This window comes from Homarus americanus, unplaced genomic scaffold (genome assembly GCF_018991925.1).
Source record: "Homarus americanus isolate GMGI-L3 unplaced genomic scaffold, GMGI_Hamer_2.0 scaffold22250, whole genome shotgun sequence".
Taxonomy (NCBI): domain Eukaryota; kingdom Metazoa; phylum Arthropoda; class Malacostraca; order Decapoda; family Nephropidae; genus Homarus; species Homarus americanus.
In genome coordinates this window covers 9,251,472-9,279,231 of record NW_024741189.1, presented here as the reverse complement: position 1 = coordinate 9,279,231, position 27,760 = coordinate 9,251,472, and the positions used below count along the sequence as shown (strand labels likewise).

The window sequence follows — 27,760 nt, the reverse complement described above, 5'->3', positions numbered from 1 at the left end:
TTAAGCACTATTGTATTGTAAATATCCTGGACAATATTTACATTACAATAGTGTATAATAACTGTACGGGCAGTATAGTCTTTGTAGAGTGATTATCAGGAGCTTGACTTTGTATCTTGCTCTTTATATGTAATACTGTGTTAGCTTAGGTTAGGTCAAGTTAGGTGAAATGAGGATAGACTCAGGCCAGGTCAAGTAAGATAAGATCAGGTGAGATGAGGTTAGATTCAGGCCAGGTCAAGTAAGATAAGGTCAGGTGAGATGAGGTTAGATTCAGGTCAGGTCAAGTAAGATAAGGTCAGGTGAGATGAGGTTAGATTCAGGTCAGGTTAAGTAAGATAAGATCAGGTGAGATGAGGTTAGATTCAGGTCAGGTTAGGCGAGGCTAGGGGAGTTTAGGTCAGGTTAGGTCAGGCCAGGCCAGGTGGGAGGGTCACTCAACAAGTTTTCCTTCTCTCTTGAAAGATGTGGACATACATAACGAATACACATACAAAAAAAAAAATAAAAAAAAATAAAAAAATAAAATAAAAAAATATATATTTATAGAAGATACACGACAGGTTAAAGTTTTCCCCCACCACCGAACATATTCCCTTAGGTCAGGCGGTTTTCTCCCTGACTCTTGCTGTTAATACGGCGTGAACTCAGTAATTTTCCCCGTCAGGACAATGGCTACTCGGTCCATGTTATTTTCACGGTCAATTCTTTTGTTTTTGAGCTATTTTTTGTGTGGTCTTTGGAGCGTACTATTGTTCTACCATCTTTCTTTCTGAGAGAGAGAGAGAGAGAGAGAGAGAAGAGAGAGAGAGAGAGAGACCTTTCTTGTTCACTATTTATCAACTCGTGTTTCGTTCAAGAGTTCCGTGTTCACTGTATTCTCTTTTATGGCGTCTCTCGGGGTATTGTGATCTGTACAAATGTTTCCTACTCTTATTTTTATTAAAGTAATCAATTCCTATTTAATAATAATAATAATAATAATAATTGGTTTATTGAAAAAGTTCTGCAGCCCGAAGGCTGAAAATATACATTGGGCATAAATGACTTATTACATACATTGGTGGTTTAACAAAAGCCTTCATTAGAGAAAGGTAAAGGAACATACAGTGAACATACAGATTAATGTAGGTGTTGAACAGCAAAAACGTAGTGTAGTAACTCCCTCCCAGATGGTGTTAGGAGGGACCTCACGTGGTGTAGTAGTTCCCTCACAGATGGTGTTATGAGGGGCCTCACGTGGTGTAGTAATTCCCTCACAGATGGTGTTATGAGGGGCCTCACGTGGTGTAGTAATTCCCTCCCAGATGGTGTTAGGAGGGACCTCACGTGGTGTAGTAATTCCCTCACAGATGGTGTTATGAGGGGCCTCACGTGGTGTAGTAATTCCCTCACAGATGGTGTTATGAGGGGCCTCACGTGGTGTAGTAATTCCCTCACAGATGGTGTTATGAGGGCCTCACGTGGTGTAGTAATTCCCTCACAGATGGTGTTATGAGGGGCCTCACGTGGTGTAGTAACTCCTTCACATATGGTGTTATGAGGGGCCTCACGTGGTGTAGTAATTCCCTCACAGATGGTGTTATATGAGTGAGGTGTGGTTCCAGGCCTTCCTATCGTAGACGGATTAACACATCGCTGGTAGTTGGGTCTCACGGGCCGTTATCACTGGGTACCTGGGACCTCACTGTGTGAAAGGTCAACTTGGGTACCACTGTTACTGTTGAGTTGTTCTCACTGACTTAAGCACTGTTCACCACTGTTCACCTCTGTTTAACACTGGTTCCATTTCTTTCCTAAATGAAATAGTAACTTCTGGCGTGAACTTGTTGATATTCCGGTGGGGAGGAGGGTTCAGGGGAGGGAGTTGGTATGGGCCAACATAGCAGTTGACCTGGCTGCTCCGAGGAGCGCCAGGTACGGTATGTATGTATGTATGTATGTTCAACCACAAGATCCAGGCTTCCTAAAAATATAACAAAACTATATTTTTTATCCATTCAAATAAGACAAATTAGTTTAACGGCGGGTAGCTCCATGGTAGCAACCCCGTCTCTTGTGTTGTTAGCCCCGGGTTCGATCCTTACTAGTGAAGGTACTGTATATGGTTGTATGAGTGTATATATATATATATTTTTACTGGTGTATAGATAGGTGTAAGTGAGAAGAATTGATGAGAAATTGGATAAATAGTAGAGAGAGAAAGGGGATGGATTTGTTAGTGGAAGAGATTGATGAATGTGAAGGAAATAGCAATGGAGAAGAAGGGAGAGGGAAGAAAAGATTGAACGGATGAGGGATAGAGTAAAGGAAGAGAGAGAGAGAGAGAGAGAGAGAGAGAGAGAGAGAGAGAGAGAGAGAGAGAGAGAGAGAGAGAGGAGAGAGAGAGAGAGAGAGAGAGAGAGAGATCGTGGAACAGAGGGATAGAGAAAATATAAGGAATAAGATAATATAGTCGAAAGAACAAAACAGGAGGAAGAGAGCAACAGAGAGAAACAGAAAGAGAAAAGAAAAGGAGAAACAGAGAGAACTGATAATTTTTTTCATTTGGGTGATTAATTCGAGGCTTCTGTTCCCCTCGTGGTTGTCAGCTCTATATAAGGTCGAGATAACTGGCCACACAACAAAGACCTTGTCCCTCACGTTCCAATTTGATGAGACTATTGTTTTAGTTAAGAGGGGGGTCCATTGTGTGTGTGTGTGTGTGTGTGTGTGTTTTACCTATATTATCAACAAAATGAAACTTCCTAATCATTCTTTCAGGAAATAGTAACTTGGGCTCTTAAGTAATAAGGAAAATTAAGAGAGTAGGAAACTTAATATCCTGAGTTAGGAATAAAAAGTAACTTATCAAACTTTAAGTATCCAGGGAAAAACTTAGGAAATTCGTTATCTTCACCGAGGAAAACTTAACTTAGGAATATTTAAGACTTGTTACCTAAACGCAGACTGACTTTATTTACTGGAGAGACAATCTGTATGTGTATCTTGTGTGTAGTCATTATCTCTCTCTCTCTCTCTCTCTCTCTCTCTCTCTCTCTCTCTCTCTTGTGTCCAGTTACAATATCTCTCTCTCTCTCTCTCTCTTTCTCCTTTTCCTTCCTTTCTTGTGGGGATTCTCTACGCTCTGTTCCTTATCACTCTCTCTCCCTCTTTGTCCACCTTCCTTTATTCAATTCTTCTCTCTCCATTTCTCCCTCCTTTCATATCGAGACTCTCTAAATTTTTTTATCGTTCTTTCTCTTTGTCTACCTTCCTTAATTCCATTCTTCTTTCTCCATTCTTCTTCAATCTTTTTCCCTTACCCCATCCCACTTCATCTAGTCCCTTATTCTTCTTCCCTATCCTTACTCTTCTTTCATCTCCTGTTCCCTCTCTTCCCCTACCCTTCCATTGCATCTAATCCTTACTCCATTACTTCTCCACCTCTTATTCTCATACTTGCTTTCCACCGATTTATCTAACCCTTTTTCCTCTTCCACAATTCTCACTCTCTTGCCTTATTCTTTCCTCTATACTAATCCTTTCTTCTCCTTTTTCATTCTCGTCCTCCATAATTCTCCTTCCCTCGTCTCATCCTTCTTCCTCCCTCCTCCTGATCTTTCTCTGCTCCTCATCCTTCTTCCTCCCCTCCTCCTGATCCTTCTCTGCTTCTCATCCTTCTTCCTCCCTCCTCCTGATCTTTCTCTGCTCCTCATCCTTCTTCCTCCCCTCCTCCTGATCCTTCTCTGCTTCTCGTCCTTCTCTCCCAACTAGATATTGGAAATGGACTAGAGGCTAAATCTTATATGTCGACCACCTGATTGATGAAGGCTGTGTGTGTGTGTGTGTGTAGAGAGAGAGAGAGAGAGAGAGAGAGAGAGAGAGAGAGAGAGAGAGAGAGAGAGAGAGAGAGAGAAAACAGCACCAAGTAAATCAATCACTCTTCGTCTGGTATCTTTTCACAGTCACACAACTCCTGCAGTAATAAATTTAACTCTCGTATCAAGATCCTCCTCCTACGGCGCCCGAAATCAGGAGGTAGTATGACAGGAGGTGTAGAATATGGGATGGGAGTGGTATCGCTAAGGTGGCTAAGCTTTGGGTGAAATAAACTGGGGTGTCTAATCATCTTCAGGTGTCCCAAGTATCTATTGAACACGTTTGGCTCATTTTTATATCATAATCATAAAAATCGTCTACTAACATATGCTACATTCCACTCCTCTGTCAGTCTGTGCTTATGTTATCACACACACACACACACACACACACACACACCTAAACTGGCATCAACACGGCAGAGAGAGACAATGTGTTGAGCAGAAATATGACCACAACAGTGCCTCCCCCTCCCGCCACCACACACACACACACACACACACACACACACCACAAGCGCCGACTCTCGCCTCAACAATTATTAAGTGGGCCAGCGTGTATCTTTACTCATACATGGTCGACTGTCGCGATAGTGTCACCCCTCCTCTGTACCTTCCCGGATGTTCCAGGTGATTTTTTTTGAAGGAGAAATGGTTCATAATAGAAACGATGGGGTTGAGGATTCAGGTATATTTCTGCCTTAGGTTATGATACCATCTAAGTCGGTGTCACCATACGGCAATGACTCAACCATGACATCTACCATGGTATCTCGGTTAGGTTCACACATCTTATACCGGGCGATCTATTTATATCAGACACGCTTACTGTATATTGTATATAAGTATAAATAATATCCGCTTGTTCAAATAATTTCTCAGTATAACAGATGAAGCTCTGCATATTTGAACTATGTAACATTACGATGTGCCAACACGTAGTAATACCGTTGAACTTTACACTAAATACGTCTCTGTTGTTCAAAGTGAAAAAGAATTCAAAAGGGAATTTAATATCAGAGATGCCTGTGTCATAACACCATTCTCTCCTTAGTTAAAAAAAATGAAGGTAGTGTTTGTTCATCTAAGCACGTGGCAACACAAGAAAATCACTACAGCAGCTGCAACAATCGATCGAAGTTCAAATAAGCTGATCTGCCACCTTCCAGCAGGTAAGTCGCGGGCGTATACTTCACAAACATCTTCACCCAAGACCAAACAAAATCCGTGCTGGAACATCGTATCATTTCTAAGTTAAAATCTTCAGGACTTCAATTGAAACACTGAAAAATAATTCCTGAAAATATACATATATTTATTTTTAATACAGTTCAAGACAGCTATCGAACGTATTAGGGTGAAGGGAGGGATCCCTATCATATATGGTGCCTAGGAGAGTTGGCAATGAATGGTTGTCAAGGGCAGTTGGTGTCAACGGCCGTCTTGGCAGATATTGCAAGTCAATATTAGTATCATTCATTGACAACTTGGACAACTTTTACAGCAGAAGGGACCTTTATGCTAGGGATGGGGTACACTTGTCTAGGGATGGGGTGGCAACCCTGGCTGGTTCTCTCGTGAGAGCAGTTCAAAAGATGTCGAAGTCTGAAACTGCTAGGGAACATGTAAGCACGGGATCAAGGAGACTGCAGTGGGAACGGGTAAACACAATGAAAAGTTACAGAGATATAGTGGTAGGAATGATGACAAACTAAATTAGGCAGGGAGTTAAAACCTAAAAGCGGCAAAGAGAGGACTCAGATCACGACTAACTTAAATGTCTACGACACAAACAGTAGAAGTATGAGAAACAAAATGGATGAAATCAGGGCGTTGGCATGTACCGAAAAAATCGATATAATAGCATTCACCGAAACATGGATAAACTTAGACTCACGTGAGTTATTTGTCGAATACCAAATTCCAGGTTACAAATCATTCCATACCGATAGGCAGATTAGGAAAGGAGGTGGAGTAGCAATCTATGTCAGGGATAATCTGAAGTGTGAAATAAATAAGGAAATAAAAATTGAACTGAATACAGAAACAACTTGGATGGAATTATCGATGGTAGGGAAAAATTAATCATAGGAGTAACATATAGACCTCATAATCTTGATAGAGTTAATGAGCGAACTTCTTTGGGATGAAATGCACAGGGCATCCAGATAATAGCAAAGTTTGTATAGTAGGCGACTTTAACTTTAGTCAAATAGACTGGGTCGACTTTACGTGTAACTCAGTGTCATAGGATTTTATTGAAACAGTTCAGGACTGTTTCCTAAGTCAACATATAGCCGAACCCACCCGGGGTAATAATGTATTCGATTTAGTTCTGTCAAACAGAGAAAACCTCATTAGCAATGTCGAGGTAGGGAATGAACTAGCTAACAGCGATCACAAAGAAGTGAGATTCAAAGTAGAATTTAATGTCAGTCGCAAGGAAAATTCCATTCAAATCCCAGATTTCAAAAGGGCAAACTTTGATAGTTTGAAAGGGCAGCTGAGAGAAGGGGTATCACGTTTGGGGGTGAATTAACCTCCTCAAATTAGGTGACCTCACACACTGTGCCCACAGAGGTGCAACCTCACTTTACCTGGTGACTTGACAATGATAACTTCGCAAAATATAGCGGTTGAGGTTGACGAGTTCCACAACAATTTGAATAATTAGTTATATAATGTACATAGGCAGAACATACCATACAGAAAACTCAGATCAAATAACAATGACCCCAAATGGATAAATAATTATTTAAAGAATATTATTGGACAAAGGAAGACTAGAGGTAGGAGAATAAATCGTGGTGATGTTTACCTCTGGGAATATTTTAAGGTATTGGCCAATAGGGTTAAGAATGAGATAAGAAAAGCAAATTAGAATAATGAACTGAAGATAGCAAGGGAGGCGAAGTCAAACCTCAAAGGATTCTCCCAAATGTATCAAACTAAAACACGTGACAAGATTGGACCAATACAGTCAGATACCGGGGAGTTAACGGATAACGATGGAGAAATGAGCAATAATCTGAACAGATATTTTTCAACAGTTTTCACCACTGAAAATTTTAACATGATACCCAAGGCACCAACTATATGAAGAGTTAGTGAAGAAAATAGAGTAAGCGAGATAGTAGTGACTAGTAAAGATGTTAGTAAGCAAATAGACAAACTAAAGCCTAATAAGTCACCTGATCCAGATGAAATATTTGCCAGAGTATTAAAGGAATGTAAGGAAGAGCTTAGTATGCCCTTAGAAAATTTAAAATGTCATTAAAAACGTGTGAAGTACCAGAACCCTGGTGGATAGCTAATGTGATACCAATTTTCAGGACGGGAGACAGATCACTATCCTCTAACTACCGTCCAATCAGTTTAACATCAATTGTAGGCAAATTGCTGGAAGCAATAATTTCAAACTCTATTCGAAATCACCTGGAGAAGCACAAGTTGATCAATGATTCCCAACCTGGCTTCACAAGTGGGCATTCGTGTCTGATTAATCTATTAACATTCTTTTCAGTTGTTTTCGAATCAGTGGACGACGGGCAAAGCCTTCAACAGAGTCCCTCCCTAAGACTAATACGAAAAGTGGCGGCTCATGGAATTGAAGGAGATATTCTAAAATGGATTAGGGCGTGGTTACAGGACAGGAAACAGCGAGTAAGCTTTAACGGCAGTAAATCCGATTGAGGTAACGTCACTAGTGGAGTACCCAAGGCTCAGTACTTGGCCCATTATAATTTATTATATACACAAACGGCATAGATATAGGCGTAGACAGCAACATAAGTAAATTTGCTTATGACACTAAAATAGGGCGTATAATTAAATCTGACGAGGACTCCGCAAAACTACAGGAAGATCTAAACAAATTTTTTGAATGGTCTGAAAAATGGCAGATGAAATTCAATGTGGACAAATGTAAAGTACTTAGTCTAGGAGATGCAAACCGAGAAACCAGATATCAGATGAACAACGTTGTTATAGAGAAATTCGACTGTGAGAACGATTTAGGAATAATGATAAGTAGGAATCTTAAACCAAGTTAACAGTGTGTACAGTATTTGCTCGAATCAAGGCTAACAAAGTACTTGGGATCATACAAAGGAATGTTAGTTACAAGACTAGCGAGGTGATCCTAAAACTACATCTTGCGCTCGTGAGACCTCACTGGAATTACGCAGTTCAGTTCTGGTCACCGTACTACAGAATGGATATAGAATCCCTAGAAATAATCCAGAGGAGAATGACAAGACTAATCCCGGGCATTGGGAACCTTGAGTACAGAGACAGGTTTAAGCATCTTAATTTGCACTCCCTTGAGAGACGTAAGAGTGAGGGGCGATTTGATCGAAGTGTATAAATGGAATTCAGGGATAAACAAAGGGGACATAACAAAGGTACTCAAACTATCCAACCAGGAGCGAACTCGTAACAATGGTTTTAAATTAGACAAATTAGATTTAGGCTCGAAATAGGTAAACACTGGTTTGGTAACAGAATAGTGGATGAATGGAACAAGTTACCAAATATCATCATTAACTCGAATACGCTGGATAGCTTCAAACATAGGGTGTGAAAGGGACTGCCCAGTATGGACCAATAGGCCCGGTGCAGTTTTCTCCATTCTTATATTCTTATGTGTCTGGTATGAATGTTAACACCTTTACTACTCATAAGATAAAACCTTTACTCAGCGTTTATATTCACATTTCTCCTCTCACTTCTAATTAAACTTCCTGAGTCAGAATCTTAAAATTTTATAAAGATATAAACGAATTTCATATACAAAGTTAAACTCATAAAAAATATTCACAAAATACATATTTCAAGTAGATAAGACCATGATAATTTATACAGCACAAAAATAAAAAATAAAAATCAGTGAACTTAGCACAGCATGTGAGTTTAATGTTCAAGAGAAATATACAAACATAATTAGCAAATAAAAAACAAAATATTGGCTCAAAAAATCTTAAAATTAATGAGAGTAATTTTCACCTGTAAATTTTCCAGCAGAGGCCGAGTTATTGATAGTGCTGCCCCCTGTTGACGGTTCTACTCAATCCTCCTTTATCCAGTGATTGTTTATCTGTCCTTACTCCCCAGTCACCCGCCCTTACTCCCCAGTCACCCGCCCTTACTCCCCAGTCACCCGTCCTTACTCCCCAGTCACCCGCCCTTACTCCCCAGTCACCCGCCCTTACTCCCCAGTCACTCAACTCTTTTCTCGTCATGCCCCCACACTTACTCCCCAGTCACCCGCCCTTACTCCCCAGTCACCCGCCCTTACTCCCCACCTCAACTCTTTTCTCGTCATGCCCCCACCTTCCCATTCTCCTCCCTGACCCGTTTAATCGGATTTTCTCTTATCTCCCTTCTTCATCCCCATCTTCATTCCCATCCTCCTCTCTATTCCCCGCACGAGAATATGACATAACAATAACATACCTTGTCTAGTTGTCTGGTCATCAACAACATACCTGAAACATAGAAACAAAAGGTTAACGAAGAAAAAAAAATACAATAAAATAAAAGCTTGTCATTGAAGTTTAAGAGGTTTTATGACTTAATGTATTGTATGTAGAAAAAAACACAGATTTTTATTATTTTTTGTTTAATTATTTACAAGTACATTTTAAGTTCATATTTATTTATTTATTTAATTTTTTTATTAATGTTTGATTGTTTCTTGTATAATTTTAAATCGGTTTATAATCACTTTTTAATATCAAGTTTTAATAATTTTAATTGGTTGAGATATATAAATTTAATTTCTTTACTTCGTTTGTTTTGTCTTTCGTCTGCGAGTCATTTATTCATCTTTATTTAGTTTCCTTTATCTCTAGTCTCTTTGTAACCATTATTTATCCTATTCTATTATTATTGTTTATTTGTTTCTCCCATAAACCCCAAATTTCCTTCTTTCTGTGCTAGAGGTCACGGTCTGGCTGACTCACTCGTCTCTATCACAAATGGATTGAGGTAAAAGTGGAACTGGGTGGTGGTGGAGGATGGTGGGTGGTGAAGGATGGTGGTGGTGGGTGGAAGTGGATGGTGGTGGTGGTGGGTGGTAGCGGATGGTGGTGATGGAGGTTGGTAGTGATGGTGGTGGGTGGTGAAGGTGGTGAAGGTGGTTGTGGTGGTGGGTGGCGGTGGTGGAGGAGTGACTGTTGGTGGATGGTGGTGAAGGATGGTGGATGGTGGTGGAGGTTGGTAGTGATGGTGGTGGGTGGTGAAGGTGGTTGTGGTGGTGGGTGGTGAAGGTGGTTGTGGTGGTGGGTGGCGGTGGTGGAGGAGTGACTGTTGGTGGTAGGGGTGTTAGTGGATGGTGATGGTGGATGGTGGTGGTGGTGGAGGATGGTGGTGGTGGAGGTTGGTAGTGATGGTGGTGGGTGGTGGTTGGTGGTGGTGGTGGTACTGGTGGTGCTTGGTGGGTGGTGAGTGGTGGTGGGTAGTGGCAAGTAAGAAAGGGGTAATGGTAATTAGTGGCCGGTAGAGGTGTTGGATGTGAGTGGTGAAGGATGGCAGTGGGTGGCAGCAGCAGTGGGTGGCAGTGGGCGGGGAAAAAGCACCCTCTGCATTGTTCACTCGGGCCTCGTGAATTAAACGTAGAATCCAATAGCAATATTGTTGTTTCATTAAGCTCTGAGCTATGAAAGTGCAGCCTCTCTCTCTCTCTCTCTCTCTCTCTCTCTCTCTCTCTCTCTCTCTCTCTCTCTCTCTCTCAAATACTATGACTAGATCTTTGACAGATATCAGTTTGAAACCAACTAACCAGCAGATTTACCCAAACTGACCTGATTATAAAATAGGAAATTAAGGTTACCTGATTACCTACACAGGTAAATGATGACCAAAAATGCAAGGATGGATGACAAATAAATCGGACCCTAAGTGGATGTAATTAGGTGGCGGGTGATCTGGGTGAGTATTTCAGCCACACTTGACTGAAATGGTGTGATTATTTAATGTGGTTTTACACCATGTATATTATTACTTGGTTGGTAATTTTGTCGAGTAATTTTGAGAGAGTGACATTGCATTAACGGGATGTTTATGTTGGTGTCGCACAGGTTGGCAACCAATACACCAGGCCAGACCACAGTGGTGGTGGTGGTGGTGGTGATGCAGCCTGGCCCCTAACACACCAGGCCAGACCACAGTGGTGGTGGTGGTGGTGGTGGTGATGCAGCCTGGCCCCTAACACACCAGGCCAGACCACAGTGGTGGTGATGGTGGTGGTGATGCAGCCTGGCCCCTAACACACCTGGCCAGGCCATATTAGTGGTGGTGGTGGTGGTGCCTGACCCCTAACACACCTGACCAGGCCATATTGGTGGTGGTGGTGATGCAGCCTGGCCCCTAACACACCTGGCCAGGCCATATTAGTGGTGGTGATGGTGGTGGTGGTGCCTGACCCCTAACACACCTGACCAGAGATACAAACCCAGAAATGGTCTGAGTTTCACTTGTGCATATTGTTTATTCATGTGTGTGTGTGTGTGTGTGTGTGTGTGTGTGTGTGTGTTCGTTAGCATTCATTTCTCAAAATTGTATAAATTTCTATCGCGTGAACCTCCTCCATTAATTCATGTACGACCCCTGATGTACACATGCACACACAGCTCTTATTAGTCTCCATACACATGAAAACATCACTTGATCTCTCTCTTTCCTACACTGCGACATCATCTTCCCCTTTCTTCCCCTCCCTTTCAGCGTTCCTCTCCCCTTTAGACCCATTTCCTCACCCCTTTTTCCCAACCCCTTTCGTCTCCTCTTCCGCCACGTTCCTTCCCCTCTCCCGTCACATTCCATAACTTCTCTCCCTTTCTCCTCGTCCTCCCTTACTCCCTCCTCCTCTCTCCCAGATGCCAGCCGGCGCCCGTCATGCCGCCACTTATATGACAGAGCTACACTGTTACCTCAACCCCTTAAATACGTCAGGAGAGGCAAGGGAAAAGTGGGACAGGCTCATAGTGGGGGGTGGTGGGACAGAAAGGTGGAAGAAGTGGAGGTGAGAGCAACATAGTGGAGGTGGAAGAGGTGGAGGAGAGTTGAGGTCGGGTGGATGAGGTGTGGGTGGAGGAGGTATGTAGTGAGAAGTGGGTGGATGAGGTTGAGTGAAGGAGGGTGGATGGATGGTGGGCGGATGAGGGAGCAGATGGTGGTTAGTTTTTTTTTGGTTTAGTTTAACTTTATTGGAAAAGCTTGGAATAATTTGCCTATTCGAGTAGTGGGTGGATGAGGAGAGAGCATTAGTAGAAGACTGGATTGGATGAGAAAGGGAATGAAAAGAGTAGGCGGAGGGGAGGAGTGGGTGAATGAAGGGTTGGGTGGATGGGGATTACTGGAAGTAGGAGTGGGAGGAAGTGGGTGGAAGTAGGAATAGGGAGGGAGAGGAGGGCGAGGGAAAGGAGAAGGAGAGCGAAAAGGGGGGGGGAGGGGAAAGGAGTGCATGGTAAGGCAGAGCAGAAGAAGAAGAAACTGAAGGAAAAAAATGATATTCTATCTAAGTAATCCCGAAATCTCACCAACGTTCCACAAAAGACTCTTTATGGGGCGTGGCTTCATAAAAGTGTTACTGATCTCTTGAAACTGAATGTCCCAATCACCCCAGACGAACCTATTAATGCCATTCCTCCTTGGCTGGATATATCAGTTCCTATTAATTACACTCCTGTTGGTAGTAAGGAAATGTTACACACTAATGTGGTGAGATGTGTTACACTAGATATTATTAACAGTCACATAGAGCTTATTAAATCAAGTGAATGTTATGCTTTTACTGATGGTTCTGTGCAGACAAACACAGGTAGAACAGGCTGTGCATTTGTAATATATAAAGAAAAAGAGATGATAGTGTCAAACAAACAAAGGCTGAACAACTGGGCCAACACAACACAAACTGAACAGACTACCTTAAAGAAAATGGAGGTGGGGTGATATTCTGTGACTCCCAAAGCGCTTTGAAATCGATGAACAGACCATCAGCCTCAATGTCTAAAGCTGTCTATGATATTAAAAATAAATGTGATAACTGCTAAGGAGAACAACTTTCGTATTGAATTCGTGTGGATTCCGTCCCATGTTGGAATTAGGAATCATGACTGTGCTGATAGACTGGCCAATGAGGCAAGTAAGAAAGAACATGTAGACCGGGACCTTGGCCTGTCCAATGCTGTACTTAAAAACATACAAGACAAAATCATGAACTAGGATTTAGAAGAACTGAGAAATGCAGAGACCTGGTAGTTGTGGCATCAGTAAATATATGACAAATTTTGTGACAAGAGGTTCCGGTATGGCCAGCACAAGGACAGAACCAAGCAATGTGATGTAGTCGTGGCCAGAATTAGGCTAGGATACAGACACATCTGGCAAGTTAGTGACTCAGTGCCCATACCGGAACACTCAGCATGTAAACTTTGTGATAAACCTTTTAAGCATACACTTGAACACTTTATTATTGAATGTGACGCTGCCACCTGGCTTATTGTATCATGAACTATGTAACTACTACATTGAATCAGGAGTGCTTGAGAACATTCTTGTAGTCCCTCCTAAATTTACTAGTCCACACTGATTCAGTCCTCAAATAGAATATGACTTATACTGTATATGATAGCACCCTCAGTGTCAAAACCTTAGTGAACTATTCAGAATAAGAAAATTGTACTCCAAGCTTTGCCAATAAAGTTGTTAAACTGAAAATGTTCATCGCTCGAGAGGGAGTGATGAAAGTTCTCTCAGTCAGTCAGTCAGCCAGCCAGCCAGCCAGCCAGCCAGCCAGCCAGCCAGCCAGCCAGTCAGTCAGTCAGTCAGTCAGTCAGTCAGTCAGCCAGCCAGCCACTTAATCAATCAATTATCAGCCAGGTGGGGCGTAGCGGAAATGAGAGCAAAAAGGAAGAAAGTTAGAGGAAGAGATAGAAAGTAGAGAGCAAAGAGGGGAAAAGATAGAGGGTTAAAAGGAGGAGGAAAGATGACTAAGGGGTGAGTGAGGGCAGGAGGAGAAAGGAGAAAGAGAGAGGAGAGGAGAGGAGGAGAGAGGAAATGGGGAAGAGTGAGGGGAAGTGTTATTGGCACATCCCCTCACTCTTACACACATACCTACTTTGTGGTGCTGATACAACTGGCTTATTTATGGAGGGGCTGTGGTGGAGGGAGGGTGGTGGAGAGGTTGTGGTGGATGAAGGGGGTGGAGAGTGGTGGAGAAAAAGGGTGAAGGAATGGGAAAAGAGGGGTAAGGAAGAGAAGAGGGGAAGGGAGATATGAGGAGGGAAAGGGGAAGAAGAGAGGGAGAGGGGTGGAGAAAAGGGAGAAGAGAAGGCGAGAAGTGAAGAAGAGGGAAAACGAGGAAGAGAAGAAAAGGAGGAGGAGAGGGGGGGAAGCGAAGAGAAAAGAAAGGGATAAAATAAAAGACAAATAACTTTAAACTGAAACACTAAAAGCGACCACTGTCAACACCTTATATGAACCCCGTACTTACATCACGTGCGGTTATGGACAAAATTCTCTTGACATGATTAGTAATAGTTGGTATCTACTTAAGGTAATACATGACCCCAAACTGTAGTTGTTAGATATTACCAAGAGTCTAGTTAGAGAATGTTGACCTCATTACATCTTGTATCGAACACAATTACTTTCAGCTAAGGAACATTATCAGTAACAATTTATATTTCAACGTCGTCAGGTTGTATTTCTTTCGTGTAATATTTTATACCGTCGTGGTAGTAATGACTTAACGAGCTACTCCCTGACGGTGATGCAACAACGAGTTCACTAAGGCAGTTGAGCTGTGTTTCTTCATCTCGTGTGTGTGTGTGTGTGTGTGTGTGTGTAATGGCCCTGATGTAATGGCCCCTGTTTCATCAACAGAAAGATTATATAAATGGGTTAATTACATGTGTGTGTGTGTGTGTGTGTGTGTGTGTGTGTGTTTCTTTTGTAAATTTGCCGCGGACAGCAGCTAGTTTATTGTGTACCCCATTCTTATCCAGTGAACAGTAGCGAAAAAGGTTTACAGAGTACAGGCCACAAAGGGTGTTCATCAGACCCCAGTTATTTTTATATTATGGCAATGAATGTTACAGAGTATTTGAGTTGCATTGGTCCTTTGCTGCCAGTAGTTAAGGGATGGGGCGGCCAACAGAATATAACGCTCGCCTCCTGTCCTCAGGTTCAATGGTTCACGCCGAAGGCAACCCCAGTTCACCTAGTTATAAATGGCTGCCTAATTACACAGGTGAACTACAGTACATTATATCCACACTGCCTTACCCAGGCCGCCAGTATACAGTACATTTTTCCTTAAAGATGTAAAGAAAACTAAACATATTAATTTTTGTACTCTTGAAATAGACTTGTTGAGGCAATACATCATAAATACTGAACAATGTAACATCCGATAAACAATTTCACTCAGGTCAGAAAAGCGGCTATTGAGCTGCCACGATAAAAACGTCTTGTGTGTTTCAAGAGAATAAAAGTAAATGAAACTATGGAATATGTAAGTCATCCTCTTTCCTCTCCACCTCTCCCCTGATCCCTCTCTCTGACCCCCCCCCCCTCTGACTCTCCCTCCCCTCTCCTCCAGGTCCTTAATGCCCATTCTTGTGGTCATGTTGCCCAGCCTCTAACTTGTTTCCCTCTTACTAACTTCCTACAAACTTGTGTCGACGACAAAATGGCGCGCCTCTAAAACTCTCACCACATTGTTTCCTTCTAGTTTCTCTCTCCCTCCGTCGTGTTCAGGCCGTAGGGGAGGGAAGGAAAGGGGAGGTGGAGGGGGGGGGGGCGAAGGAAAGAAGGCAGGAGAGAGGGAGACGTGGGAAATGGGAGTGAGAAGATGGAGGGAGGAAAAGAGAGAAAGGGTGGGAAGAGTGGACAGGAGAAAATAAGAAGAGAAAAGTGATTCTTTCACACGCACTCACATACACTCCCCTACCTAGAAGTTTCCACCCCTCCTCTCCCTTCCCCTCCCTCCCTAATCCCTACCACAAATATTTTTTTTATAATAAACTTGGTAACATTCTAATATGTATTTACCAACACCCTGTAACATGTAGTGATCCAGATGATACTAAATGTTATATAATAATTCCTTGAGATAAATGTACAGTATATAACAGGAGCCACTGAGAGGGTTCAGGCTCACCCATGTCAGTGTTGTTGTTATTGTTCACTTTGTGTCTGTATTTTTATGGATAAATAAACTGTTTCACTATCAATATCAAACCTACTCCCCTACACTTACTACCCACCCCACCAGCCACTACCATCACACACCCTCACTCTCCCTACCAGTACCCACACCCACCCACACACTTCACCCCCACACACTAACATTTACCAAACTCTCCCCCACCACTGCCCCCTCCCCCTCCCTCCTCCACACGTACATCAGTGTATTTGTCGCGGTGGTGTTTAGTTGTGTGGCCGTCAAAGGTCGGTCATTGTTGTCCATAATGAAGGTGGGCCGACCAGCCATCACTTACCCTCCAAACAATTACCTCCGGGCTTGGTTTTTGTAGTGTGGTGTACTTTCGCTTTTTATCTCTCTCTCTCTCTCTCCCTCTCCCTCTTTCTCTCTCTCGTTGCTTCATCCTTATCACTACTCCCTCTCTCTCTTCTACCATTTCTACTACCTCCTCGCCTCCTTCCTTTTTTTTTATCATCACCTCTATTTTCTGCCTTCCTCTTTCCCTCGTTTTTCACATCCTACTATCTTTCCCATCCCACCTCCGCTCCTTTCTAACCTTCCTCCCTCTCTTCCTCATTTCCTTACTTCTCTCTTTCTCTTCTTTTTCACCTCCGCATCTTTCCAAATCCCTTCCACCTCTCTTACTATTTTTTACCTTCCACCTCCTTCCTTCCCTTCCTCTGTCCTTTTTACACCCCCTCCCTCCCTCCCTCCCTCCCTTCTACCTTCCCTCCCTCCCTCAATCCCAAACGTTCATAAAATACCACAGTGCGAGGGTGTGGGTCGGTAAGCCTTCCACCACTCAAGATAAGACTACCCACTCCATTCCTCTCATTCAGTTGATAGGACACAACTGGTATCTGAATATTGAAATGTCCTATGGCTGATGTCTGATGAGTAACACCATATTGCTATTAAGACATTCTGATAGCGATTAAATTATGTGTAAGTTAACGTTCTGTTTTTTTTTTACAAGCCGGATTACTTGAAGATTAACCAACCCTAATGCTACCTGGGGGTTAGGTTTAGGTTAGGTTAGGTAAAGTTAGGCTGCTTAAGCTTTAGATGAAATAAGTTTCATTCTCCATTTTAAATAACAATGAAACCATTTCCTGTGTATAAATTTATCTATATAATTTATCCTTTAAAATATTTCCGCTACTTAAATGCCGAGCTGTTAAGACACGCGACCTTCATTGATGTATAGGGATTTTATGTATTTTTCTACTTAAAATTTCTCTCTCCCGACAGCTACCGTACTTCCTAACCACGGCCTCCGTCGCCACCACCGCCGCCGTCGCCGACGTCGCCGCCGCCGTCGCCGACGTCGCCGCCGCCGCCGCCATCACCACCGCCACCACCACTATAATTACGATTGTTTCCTGTATTCTATTAACCCCAAACAATGTGGTTTTCTTATCGGTCGCTTCAAGGGACATATTCCCTAAAAGGTTCATACCATCAACATAAGAATCTACCCGATTCGTTAACTTCGGCCAAAACACAACAATTACATCCGTGAATGACATTAAAATTACACACATTACCCTAACTAGACACTTTAACTAAATAACATTCTGATGATAATATTACGGTAGTCTTGTAACTAGTGTTTATGTTATGCTATGTTATGTTATGTTAGTCTTAAGATGAAATTAACAGGGAGCTAGTCGTTCGGGTGATCCTACTTCCCAAATCAAGAATTGTAGTGTATTTTTTTTTGTACTTCACCAGTTAAGTACGTTCTTACATCTACAATTACGAGGAATATCCAACGTGAGACCCTCTGAGAATAACCTAACCTAACCTAACGTAACCTCCGAGCATGTGAACAATGGATCGTGTCATTCCACCCTGTCGGTCATTTTCTGTGAATTCCGACCACTTTCCTCTTCTCTTGGGCGCTTTCATGTACGACTCTTTTTTTTTGTCCCCGCTTCTTTTCACATTTCCTTTTATAATTGTTCCCACACTGTGTTGGCGGCGAGGAACTCAGAGGCTGTGTAATGTCAGTGATGCTCGGGATTTGTTATATAAATTAGACGCACTACAACTAAATCTTACACGCTGTTTATTCTTGTATATAAACTAGATGCGGGGAATATATTACAAGTCATTTATGCTCATATAAACTAAATAGAGTTAAAGAAATACTATTCATTACTATATAAACTAGAGAGAGAAAAAATAAACAGTTTATTCTTTACATAAACACGTCATAAGTACCTTGTTATTTACTGTTGTATATATCAGAGGCAGATTCCTAAGCTCACATACAAAATATTATAAACATCGGTAGTACAGCCATAACGTGCTTGCCTCTCACCATTACAACCCGAGTTCGATTCTCGCTTAAAGTCGGATAATTATGCGAAGGGCGTTATCCACTGACACAAGCTGCACACACACATACACATACATACACATATACTCACCAAAGAGAGGGTGTATATGAACATATTTAGGGTTATATGGTGTGTGTTTGTGTGTGTGAGTGTGTGTGTGTGTTTGTGTGTGTTTGTGTGTGTGTGTGCGTGTGTGTGTGTGTGTGTGCGTGTGTGTGTGTGAGTGAGTGTGTGTGTGTGTGAGTTATTTTTGAGTGTGTGTGTTCTTGGGCATCCCCCTGCAAGTACCGGTATTATTAGTTAAGAAACAACTCTACAGACCAAAACTGCGTCTATGTCACCATCAGGTTTCGACGTTAAGAAATATGATATTTTCCATTTGAAAAAAAATATTAATATTATGCAGTTACTTCTTTGTTCACGATTTCAATGAAAAATACAAACTGCCTCATAAAGTCTCAGATTTTCCCAGATTGTAAGTGACATCACGCGAGGGTGGGTGGGTGGGAGGGAGGGAAGATGGGCAGGAACAGAATATCCTAACAGTAAATCATATTATGTAACTTCAAGCTTTAATGTTAAATAAATCGTAATAACTAACAATACATTTTAACACGACATAAGTGTTGTACAAACAGACCTCTGGCAACCATCATTATAAGTGTATGGACTAGTGTATGTCTCTCTCCCTCAATTAACATGATCACACACTCCTTATTTGTCGTGTCCCTAATTATAATTTCTAGCATACATTCACGTTTTATAAAGTTGTAACAAATAAAATCAACTAATATTTATACCAGCGTCACATTACACTATTTCCACTAAACCTTTTTGTTATTGTTCAAGAGTTCCTCCTGTGACGTCACGCCTCATACCGAGTTTAGAGGATTTTTTTTTCACATGCTTTTTTTTAACGGGTTTACGGCTAAAATATGACTATGAAACCGACTCTTTTTTAAGCTTTTATCTTTTTTTGGGTGAATAGTAGAGACAATAACAGTGAGAGCATCTGGGCTGAGCGGGTGTGGAGTGGACGGGTGGACAAGACAGGACTGGATAGGGCGTGGTGTGGACAGGGCGGGTGTGGACAGGGCGGGTGTGGAGTGGACGGGTGGAGTGGACGGGACTGGTGTCGTGTGGTGTGGACGGGACGGGACGGGACTGTACTGGACCTTTATGGAGGATATCGAGATCCCAGCCATGCGTAAGAAAGAAGTAGCGAGGTTCTTACCATTCCAGATGAGGAGGAGGGGGGAAGAGGAACGGAGTGGAAGAGGGAAAAAGAGGGGAAGAGGGAAGAGAGGGGGAAGAGGGGGATGGAAAGGGAAGAGGAAGGGAGGGGGACAGGGAAAAAGAGGGGAAAGAGGGATGGAAGGGGAAGAGGGATGGAAAGGGGAAGAGAGGGGGAAAAGGGGATGGAAGGGGGAAGAGGGGATGGAAGGGGAAGAGGGGATGGAAGGGGAAGAGGGAAGGAGGGGGACAGGGAAAGAGGGGAAAGAGGGATGGAAGGGGAAGAGGGGATGGAAAGGAAGAGGAGGGGAAAAGGGGATGGAAGGGGAAGAGAGGGGAAAAGGGATGGAAGGGGAAGAGGGGATGGAAGGGGAAGAGGGGATGGAAGGGGAAGAGGGAAGGAGGGGGATGAGGGGATGAAAGGGGGAAGGGGGATGGAAAGGAAGAGAGAAGGAAGGGGAAGAGGGGATGGAAAGGGGAAGAGGGAAGGGAGGGAGGAAGGAGGAAGGAAAGGCCAAGGAAGACAGGGGGTTAAATGGAAAAGTTAAATAGACAGGAAAGAGGGTGGAAGGGAAGGCGCAAGGAGAGGAAAGGTACAAGGAGGGGAAAGCCGGAGGAACATGGTAAAAAAAAAAGGAAAATGGAGAGCAAAAAGAAAGGAAGGGAGCACGGTGATGGTAGTAGAAAGGAGGGGCAGGGGGAAAAGGGAGGGAGGGAATAAATGAGGGGAGGGAAGAAAGGATGGGGGAAAAATGAAGGAGGGAAGAAATGAAGGAGGGAAGAAATAAAGGTAGGGAAGAAATAAAGGTAGGGAAGAAAGGAGGGAAGGGTGGAGAGGAGGGGAGGGAAGAAATGAGGGAGGGAAGAAATGAAGGAGGGAAGAAAGGAGGGGGAGGGAAGAGAGGAGGGAATGGCAAAACAGAGGAGAGGACAGAAAGAAGGGGAAGACAGAAAGGAGAGAAAAAAGAGGGAAGCGAGGAAAGGTAGGTTAGGAAAAAGGGAAAGAGGTAAAAATGAGGGGGAGGGGGAGGGACAGGGAAGGATACTTATATTCCTAGATGAGGAGGAGCAGCAGGACCAGGGAACCACAGCCTGTCTTCCTGGGTCAGAGGTCCTGCTCGGAAGTCCTTTTTCTGCTGGGGGAGGGGGGGGGGGGAGAAGAGGGAGGGGAAGACGGGTCAGAAGAAAGGGGGGTGGAGGGAAAGAGGTTGGCGGAGAAGGAGGATAAGAAATAGAGCAGGGAAAATAAAGAAGCAAAAATGTGGATGGGAGAATGATTATAATTACTATTTATTATTATTCCTGTCACAATTACTGTTAGTAATATTGTTAAAACAACAACAACACCAACACCAACACTAATAATAATAATAATAATAATAATAATAATAATAATAATAATAATAATAATAATAATAACAACAACAATAATTAAAAAAAAAAATTTTTGTTATTAATTATGATCAATTTCTATTATAAATTTTATACCTTCATATAATTATCAATATTATTATTATTATAACTGATATCATTATTACTATCATGATCATGGCCTCTACTATTATTATTATTATTGTCATCATCATCATCATCATCATACCCCACACACACTCTCCCTATAGATCAAGTATGGCACTTTATGGCCCTAACGTCAATGAAAGATAGTCACGGCACTCTATTGACTCTCCAGTGCCACAGTGCCACACACGGTCGAGAATCAGCAGGTAACACACGTGTATATACAGCCCTTATGGCGGGGCTTGCGAGGGCGGGTCGTAAAAGTGGCGGGCCAAGATTGGGTCTCAGTTTACAGCAAAGGTTCAGGTGTGAATGAAACACTCGGAATTTCAATCAGTTTCTATCTGTTTCTTAAAGGTAGGTACAGGTGTGTAGATATGGTCAGAGGTGTGTGTGTGTGTGAGAGAGAGAGTGGTCTTGGTGGTATTTTTCATATCTTTGACATCACCAATATCCCCTCCCCATCTTCACTACCAATCCCTCTCCTCTGTCCTTTCATTGTACATCCTTCTCTCTTTACTAGCCCCTCTACCTTCACCCTCTCACTCCCTCATCCCTTCCTCCCCCTCCACCCTCCTCTCAACACTAATTCTCTTCAAGCTCAAAGGTTCACCACAGGTTCTGCCCTTCCCTTCCTCCCCACCCTTCTGCTCTCCTTCCTTCCCCCTTCCTTCTTTTCATACTCTCCATTAACCTTTTAAGCGTACACTTGAACACTATATTATTGAATGTAACACTGTCAAAGACTTCACGCCACCTGGCTTATTGTATCATGAACTATGTAATTACGACATCGAATCAGGGGTGCTTGAGAACATTCTTGAAGTCTATCCTAAATTTGTTAGCCCACACTGATTAGTCCTCAAATTAAATAACTTATGACTTCTACTATATATGAACCACTGTCCTACGTGGCAGTGAACAGTGATATCACCCTCATAAATATGAACTATACCATTAATGAATATGATCTATACCTTTATCTCCTTTGTATATGAACCTCTGTCCTGCGTGGCAGTGAGAAGTGATACCACCCTCAGTGTCAAGACCTGACTGAATTATTCAGAATAGGCAAATTGTACTCCAAGCTTTGCCAGTAAATTTGTTACCCGTAAAATCCTCCCTCTCTCTCTCCTTAACTCCTTCCTCTTTACTCCCTTTCCCTCTCTCCCCCTCTCTTCTTTTCAGTCTCTCCATACCTCCCCCTCCCTCTGTCCCCTTCCCCTCCCTCTCTTTTCCCCCTTTCCCCTCTTCTCCCTCCTCTCTCTCCCTGCCTCCCCCTCCTCTCACCATTAATTCCCTCCCGGCTCACAGTTTCAGCACAACACAACACAATAGAACACCTATCTTGGGGTTGGCTGCCGGCGATGTATAATAGGACGGATTGGGGTAATCAATTAACACTGGGGTCACCATCACCTCTGCACCTGTGGCATCTAGATGAGAGAGAGAGAGAGAGAGAGAGAGAGAGAGAGAGAGAGAGAGAGAGAGAGAGAGAGATTGACTGACAGAGACAAAGAAAGAGAGAGATAGCGAGAGAAGCCCTCTGGTCCTGGAGAAAGAGGCCGCAGCTTAACCTTCCTCTCCAGAAAAGTTTAAGGCAGCCTAAGTAGGGAAACTGAACTCCATATCAACTTTCAAATGAGTTTTGAGGAAAAAGAATACTGAATTTTCAACCATATAGGAATGAGAGAGAGAGAGAGAGGGAGGTAAATTTTCCAATTACCTTTCTGCCCTATCGCTAAGTTCATCAACTGTTGTCATGTTTACCTAAGATCAGCCGGAGGGAGAGGAGGAGGAGGAAAGGGGAGAGAGGAGGGGGAGGGGGAGATGGAAGTGGATTAGGAGGTGGTGGAGGAGAGGGAGAGCGAAGGGGAGGAGGAAGGAGAGGGAGGTGGAGGAGGAAGAGGAGGAGAAAGAGGAGGGACAGGGAGAAGGAGAGGGAAGGGGAGGGGAATGGAAGGAGAGAAAAATGGAGGAAGAAGCGGAAGAGGAGGGGGCAGGGCAGAGAAGCAGAAGAGAACATGGGGAATATGGAAACACAAAAGCAAGAGGAAGAAGAGAAGTAAAAAGATGAGAAAGAGTAAGGAGCCAGGAGGAGGGAAAGAGGAGGAACCAGAGTAAAAAGATGAAAAGGAAGACGAGGAGGAAGAAAATAAGAGAGGAGGCCAATGATAAAAATGAAGATGGAGAGGAGGAGGAAGAAGAGGAGATACGAAAATACACAGAGAGAGGGAGAGTTGATTGCCCCGGGAACTGAGGGAACTACCTGGTGGAGTCGCTGCTGGGGGTGTGGCCGCCCATGGACTGCTAATGTTGTTACAGCTGCCGATACGAGAAGCTCCTCCTGCTGCTGCTGGTGGAGGTGGTGGTGGTAGTGGAAGTGGTGGTAGTGGAAGTGGTGGTAGTGGAAGTAGTAGTAGTACCACGAAGACTGGGAGGAATGGGATTGACTAATCCAGAGGAAATTGCCGTCACAGAACTTCAGAATTCTGTCAAGCTCACGGCAGCCCTCACTGAGCATATAATAGTTCAGAATGCAGCAAGTCAGTTGGATACCAACGAATTAAACAAGATTCGATGGTCCATTGCGACAAAACGGCAGCATACCCAAAGTGATAAACTGCAACAACTGTTGCAGCACTTGCCAGAGAACTTGAAAAAAGTAGCTATAACGCAGGAGGTGGGCGCCTCAAACTGGCTAACATCGTAACCGTTAAGGGCAAAAGGCTTCATCCGTAATAAAAAAAAGAATTCACAGATGCCATTGCTCTAAGGTACGGTAGGCCAGTAAAAGGTTTGCCCTCCCAATGCCCTCTTCCTACGACACCGACCACGCCATGGTGTGTAAGAAAGGGGGCTTCGTATGCATGAGGCATGACGAAGTAAGGGACCTCACAGCAAATTTACTGAAGGAAATCTGCCACGACGTCAGGGTGAACCACACATCTTTCCATTGGACGGTGAGAACCTCCGTCACAGGACTTCAAACACATCCAACGAAGCCCGTGTGGACGTCAGTGCTCGAGGATTCTAGACGCGGGGACAGCGAGCCTTCGTTGACATAAGGATTTTCGATCCCATGGCCGCATGTCACCGTGACCTAGCTCTCGATGCAAGTACCCAGGAGGAACGAGAATGACAAGATCAGGGCATATGGGGGAGAGAATTCTGAATGTTGATCAGGGCAGCTTCACTCCTCTGGTGTTCACAACCTCTGGTGGGATGGGACCAAGTGCAAGATGTTTCTATGCCAGACTCGCGGAGGTGTTATCTGAACGGAAGCAGCAGCCCATAAGTTACGTTACAGCCTAGTTGAGATGTCGACTGTCCTTCTCTCTGCTTAGGTCTGCATTGCTCTGCCTTAGGGGAACGAGATCTTCGGCCCCAAAGACGACAACAGTAGCAGATATTGACTATAAGGCAACGGTCACAGAATGCCGCATATATCTGCGGCTCAACTAACTCAACACAGTTAGGGTAGCTACTTCCGTATTAGGATATTTAATTTTAAGGTAATAAAATGACGGCGAAGGTGTGGCTATTGGGGGAGGCTGGAGGCCACGTTGTAAAAAAAAGAAGTAGTATTAGTAGTAGTTGTAGTGGTGGTGGTGGTGGTGGTGGTGGTGGTGGTGGTGGTGGCAGGTAGTGGCAGTGGCAGTGGGTGGTGGTGGCAGTGGTAGTGGTGATGGTAGGCAGTGGTAGCGCAGTGGTAGGGTGGTGGTGGCAGTGGTAGTGGTGATGGTGGTGGCAGTGGTAGTGGTGGGGATGGTGGTGGCAGTGGTGGTAGTGGTGATGGCAGTGGTAGTGGTGATGTAGTGGTGATGGTGGCGGCGGTGGCAGTGGTGGTGCTGGTGGTGGTGGTGGTAGAAAGTGGTAGTGCTGGTACGAGTGACGGGTGTGTACTGTTAGTGCTTGGTATCTTTTGGTATCGTTGGGTGATGTGAAGAATTGGTATGTATACTTGGTATGAATGTGAGGAGTATGATAAAGCCATTAGTACATGTATGAATAGGCAGTATGTATTCCTGAAGTGAACCAATATCATCGATGATACATGACTACTAATGGAAGAAGAGGAGGAGAAGAAGAGGAGGGGGAGAAGAAGAAGGAGGAGGAGAAGGAGAAGAACAAGAAGAAGGAGGAGGAGGAAGAGGGGAGGAGGAGAAGGAGAATAAGGAGGAGGTGGAAGAGGAGGAAACGAAGGAGGAGGAGAAGGAGGAAAATGAGAAAAGAAGGAGAAATATAAGAAAGTGGTGGTGGGAGGAGGGAGAGAGGAGGAGGAGGGGAGGAGGAGGAGGAGGAGGGAAGAAGTGGAGATGGGGGATGAGGGGAAGAGGGGAGGTGGGGATGAGGAAGAGGGAAGTGGGGAGGAGGAAGAGGGGAGGTGGGGAGGAGGAGGAGGAGGTGGGGAGGAGGAGGAGGTGGGGAGGAAGAGGAGGAGGAGGCGGGGGGAGGAGGAAGAGGTGGGGAGGAGGAAGAGAAGGTGAAGAGAAGGGAAGATGAGGGGGGAGGAGGAGAGGAGGTGGGGGAGAGGGAGAGGAGGTGGGGAGGAAGAAGAGAAGGTGGGGAGAAGGAAGAAAAGGGGGAGGAAGAAGAAGGTGGGGAGAAGGAAGAAAAGGTGAGGAGAAGGAAGAGAATGTGGGGGGGGGAGGAGGAGTTGGAGGGGAGGAGGTGGTGGGGGGAATGGATGGAGGAGGACGGGAAGGCAAAGGAGGAGGAGGAGGTAGTGGGAGGATGAAGTGGTGGGGGAGGAGGTGGTGGGGAGGAGGACAAGGTGGGGAGAGAAGGAGGTGGTGGGGTTCATGGTCACTTGGCATGAAGTGAATGAACAGTTGGCACTGAACACGTGTAAGCCAGCCAGCCAGCCAGCCACACACGCACACGCACACACACACACGCACTTTAAGAACAGCCCAGTCCCAACCATTGTAAAAATTATCAGTAACTTGTAATAAACCAGTGTATTCACTCCCAGTAAATCCTACTTTTTACACTGTCACTATGTTAAAATGCCCTGTAGTTTGAGCTTTTCCCCACCTAGTTGTAATATATCTTATTTGTATCACTTATGTTAATTGTATATTATTTGTAAATCGAAACCCATTCCCCAATTATGTAACTGTATATTTTCAGTCTTCCGGATGCTATGCTCTTTCAATAAACCGTTAATTATTATTATTATTATTATTATTATTATTATTATTATTATTATTATTATTATTATTAAGGGTACGAGAGGAAGGTGAGAAGGATGGAGATGGAAGAGAGGGAAAAGATGCAGGGGAAAAGAGGAAAGAGAAAGGAGTAGAAGGAGGAGAAAAAAAGGGAAAACGGCAGGAGGAGAATAAAGAGGAAAACAGAGGAGATGAATGAGAGGGCAGAGAGTGATGAGATGGGAAAGGGGAAGAGAAATGAGAAAGAAGGGAGAGGTGTTAGTGAGATGAGGGGAAGAGAGAGACGAAATAGGGGAGGGAGAGAGAGAAGGAGGGAAACAGAGGAGAGGGGAGGGAGTAGCGAGATAGGGGAGGAGGATTAGAGAGAGCAGAGAGGAAGAGAGAGCAGAGAGGAAGAGAGAGCAGAGAGGAAGAGAGGAAGAGAGAGCAGAGAGGAAGAGAGAGCAGAGAGGAAGAGAGGAAGAGAGAGAGAGAGAGAGAGAGAGAGAGAGAGAGAGGGGGGGGGGAAGAAAAAGAGGAGGGAAGAGAGGGGAATCTGCATATTTACATAAGGATAGAGCAGGGAGGAAGATTCCCTGGCCGCCTGGAGGGGGAACGAAGATACAGTTCCCCTCAGGGACTCCGCGATGTCATCATGGCCTGGGGAGGGGAAGTGAGGGGAGAGTAAGGACGGAGAGTCATAAGGAGGAGGTTGAGAGGAGTCATAGGGAGGAGGGTGAGAGGGAAAGGAGGGGAGGGTGGAGAGGGAATGAGGTAGGGTGGAGAGGGAGAATGAGACAGCAAAGTAGGGATGAAGAGGAGGAGCAGGAGGAAGAGCAGGAGGGGGAGGAGGGGAGGGGGAAGAGGGGGGGAGGAGGGGGGGAGAGGAGGAGAGGAGGAGGAGGAGGGAGGAGGAGGAGGAGGAGGAGGAAGAGGAGGAGGAGGAGAAACCAACTATGTTCCCTCCAGCATCTTGACAAGTTTGAGAAGAAAAAAATCATTAATAATCGGGTCGTGAGAGAGAATATTGTGTCGTTAAAGACCATTTTGCCCCGAGAGTAAAGACCTGACACACATACGGATAAATCCCAGGATGGTCGACGTTTGTATTGTCACACCTATGAAGAAAAAAAAGATGAAGGAAATAAGGAAAATGCGTTTATCTATTTTATCAACTAAATTGTCTTTAATTTGCATTTTTCCTTTCCATAATGAAGACCAGGTATGTATATTACTGATCAATACATGGATAATGAACCTAACCTAACCGGCTTTCATCACCATCCTCCACACACAGATGGTATATTGAGACTGTATCCACGTTTTGTACTCAGCAGCTCAGTCTATTTATATGTGCAAAACTAAATCAAATATGTGCCTGAATGTTTTTTATGCCGATGTGAGTAACATTTCATGCAAAGTGTGCGGCCGAACATA

At 43.9% G+C, this 27,760-nt stretch overlaps 1 protein-coding gene across 1 annotated transcript in view; it reads left to right on the top strand.

The window, feature by feature from the left end:
- Positions 1-5,455: 5,455 nt before the first annotated feature.
- The window catches only part of LOC121875681 (mucin-5B-like), a 52,133-nt gene continuing 29,828 nt past the window's right edge, over positions 5,456-27,760 (top strand). The window contains exons 1-2 of the mRNA XM_042380301.1: positions 5,456-5,521; positions 17,323-17,455. Of these exons, the coding sequence (XP_042236235.1) occupies positions 5,456-5,521; positions 17,323-17,455 (199 nt within the window). The remainder of the gene's footprint in view (positions 5,522-17,322; positions 17,456-27,760) is intronic.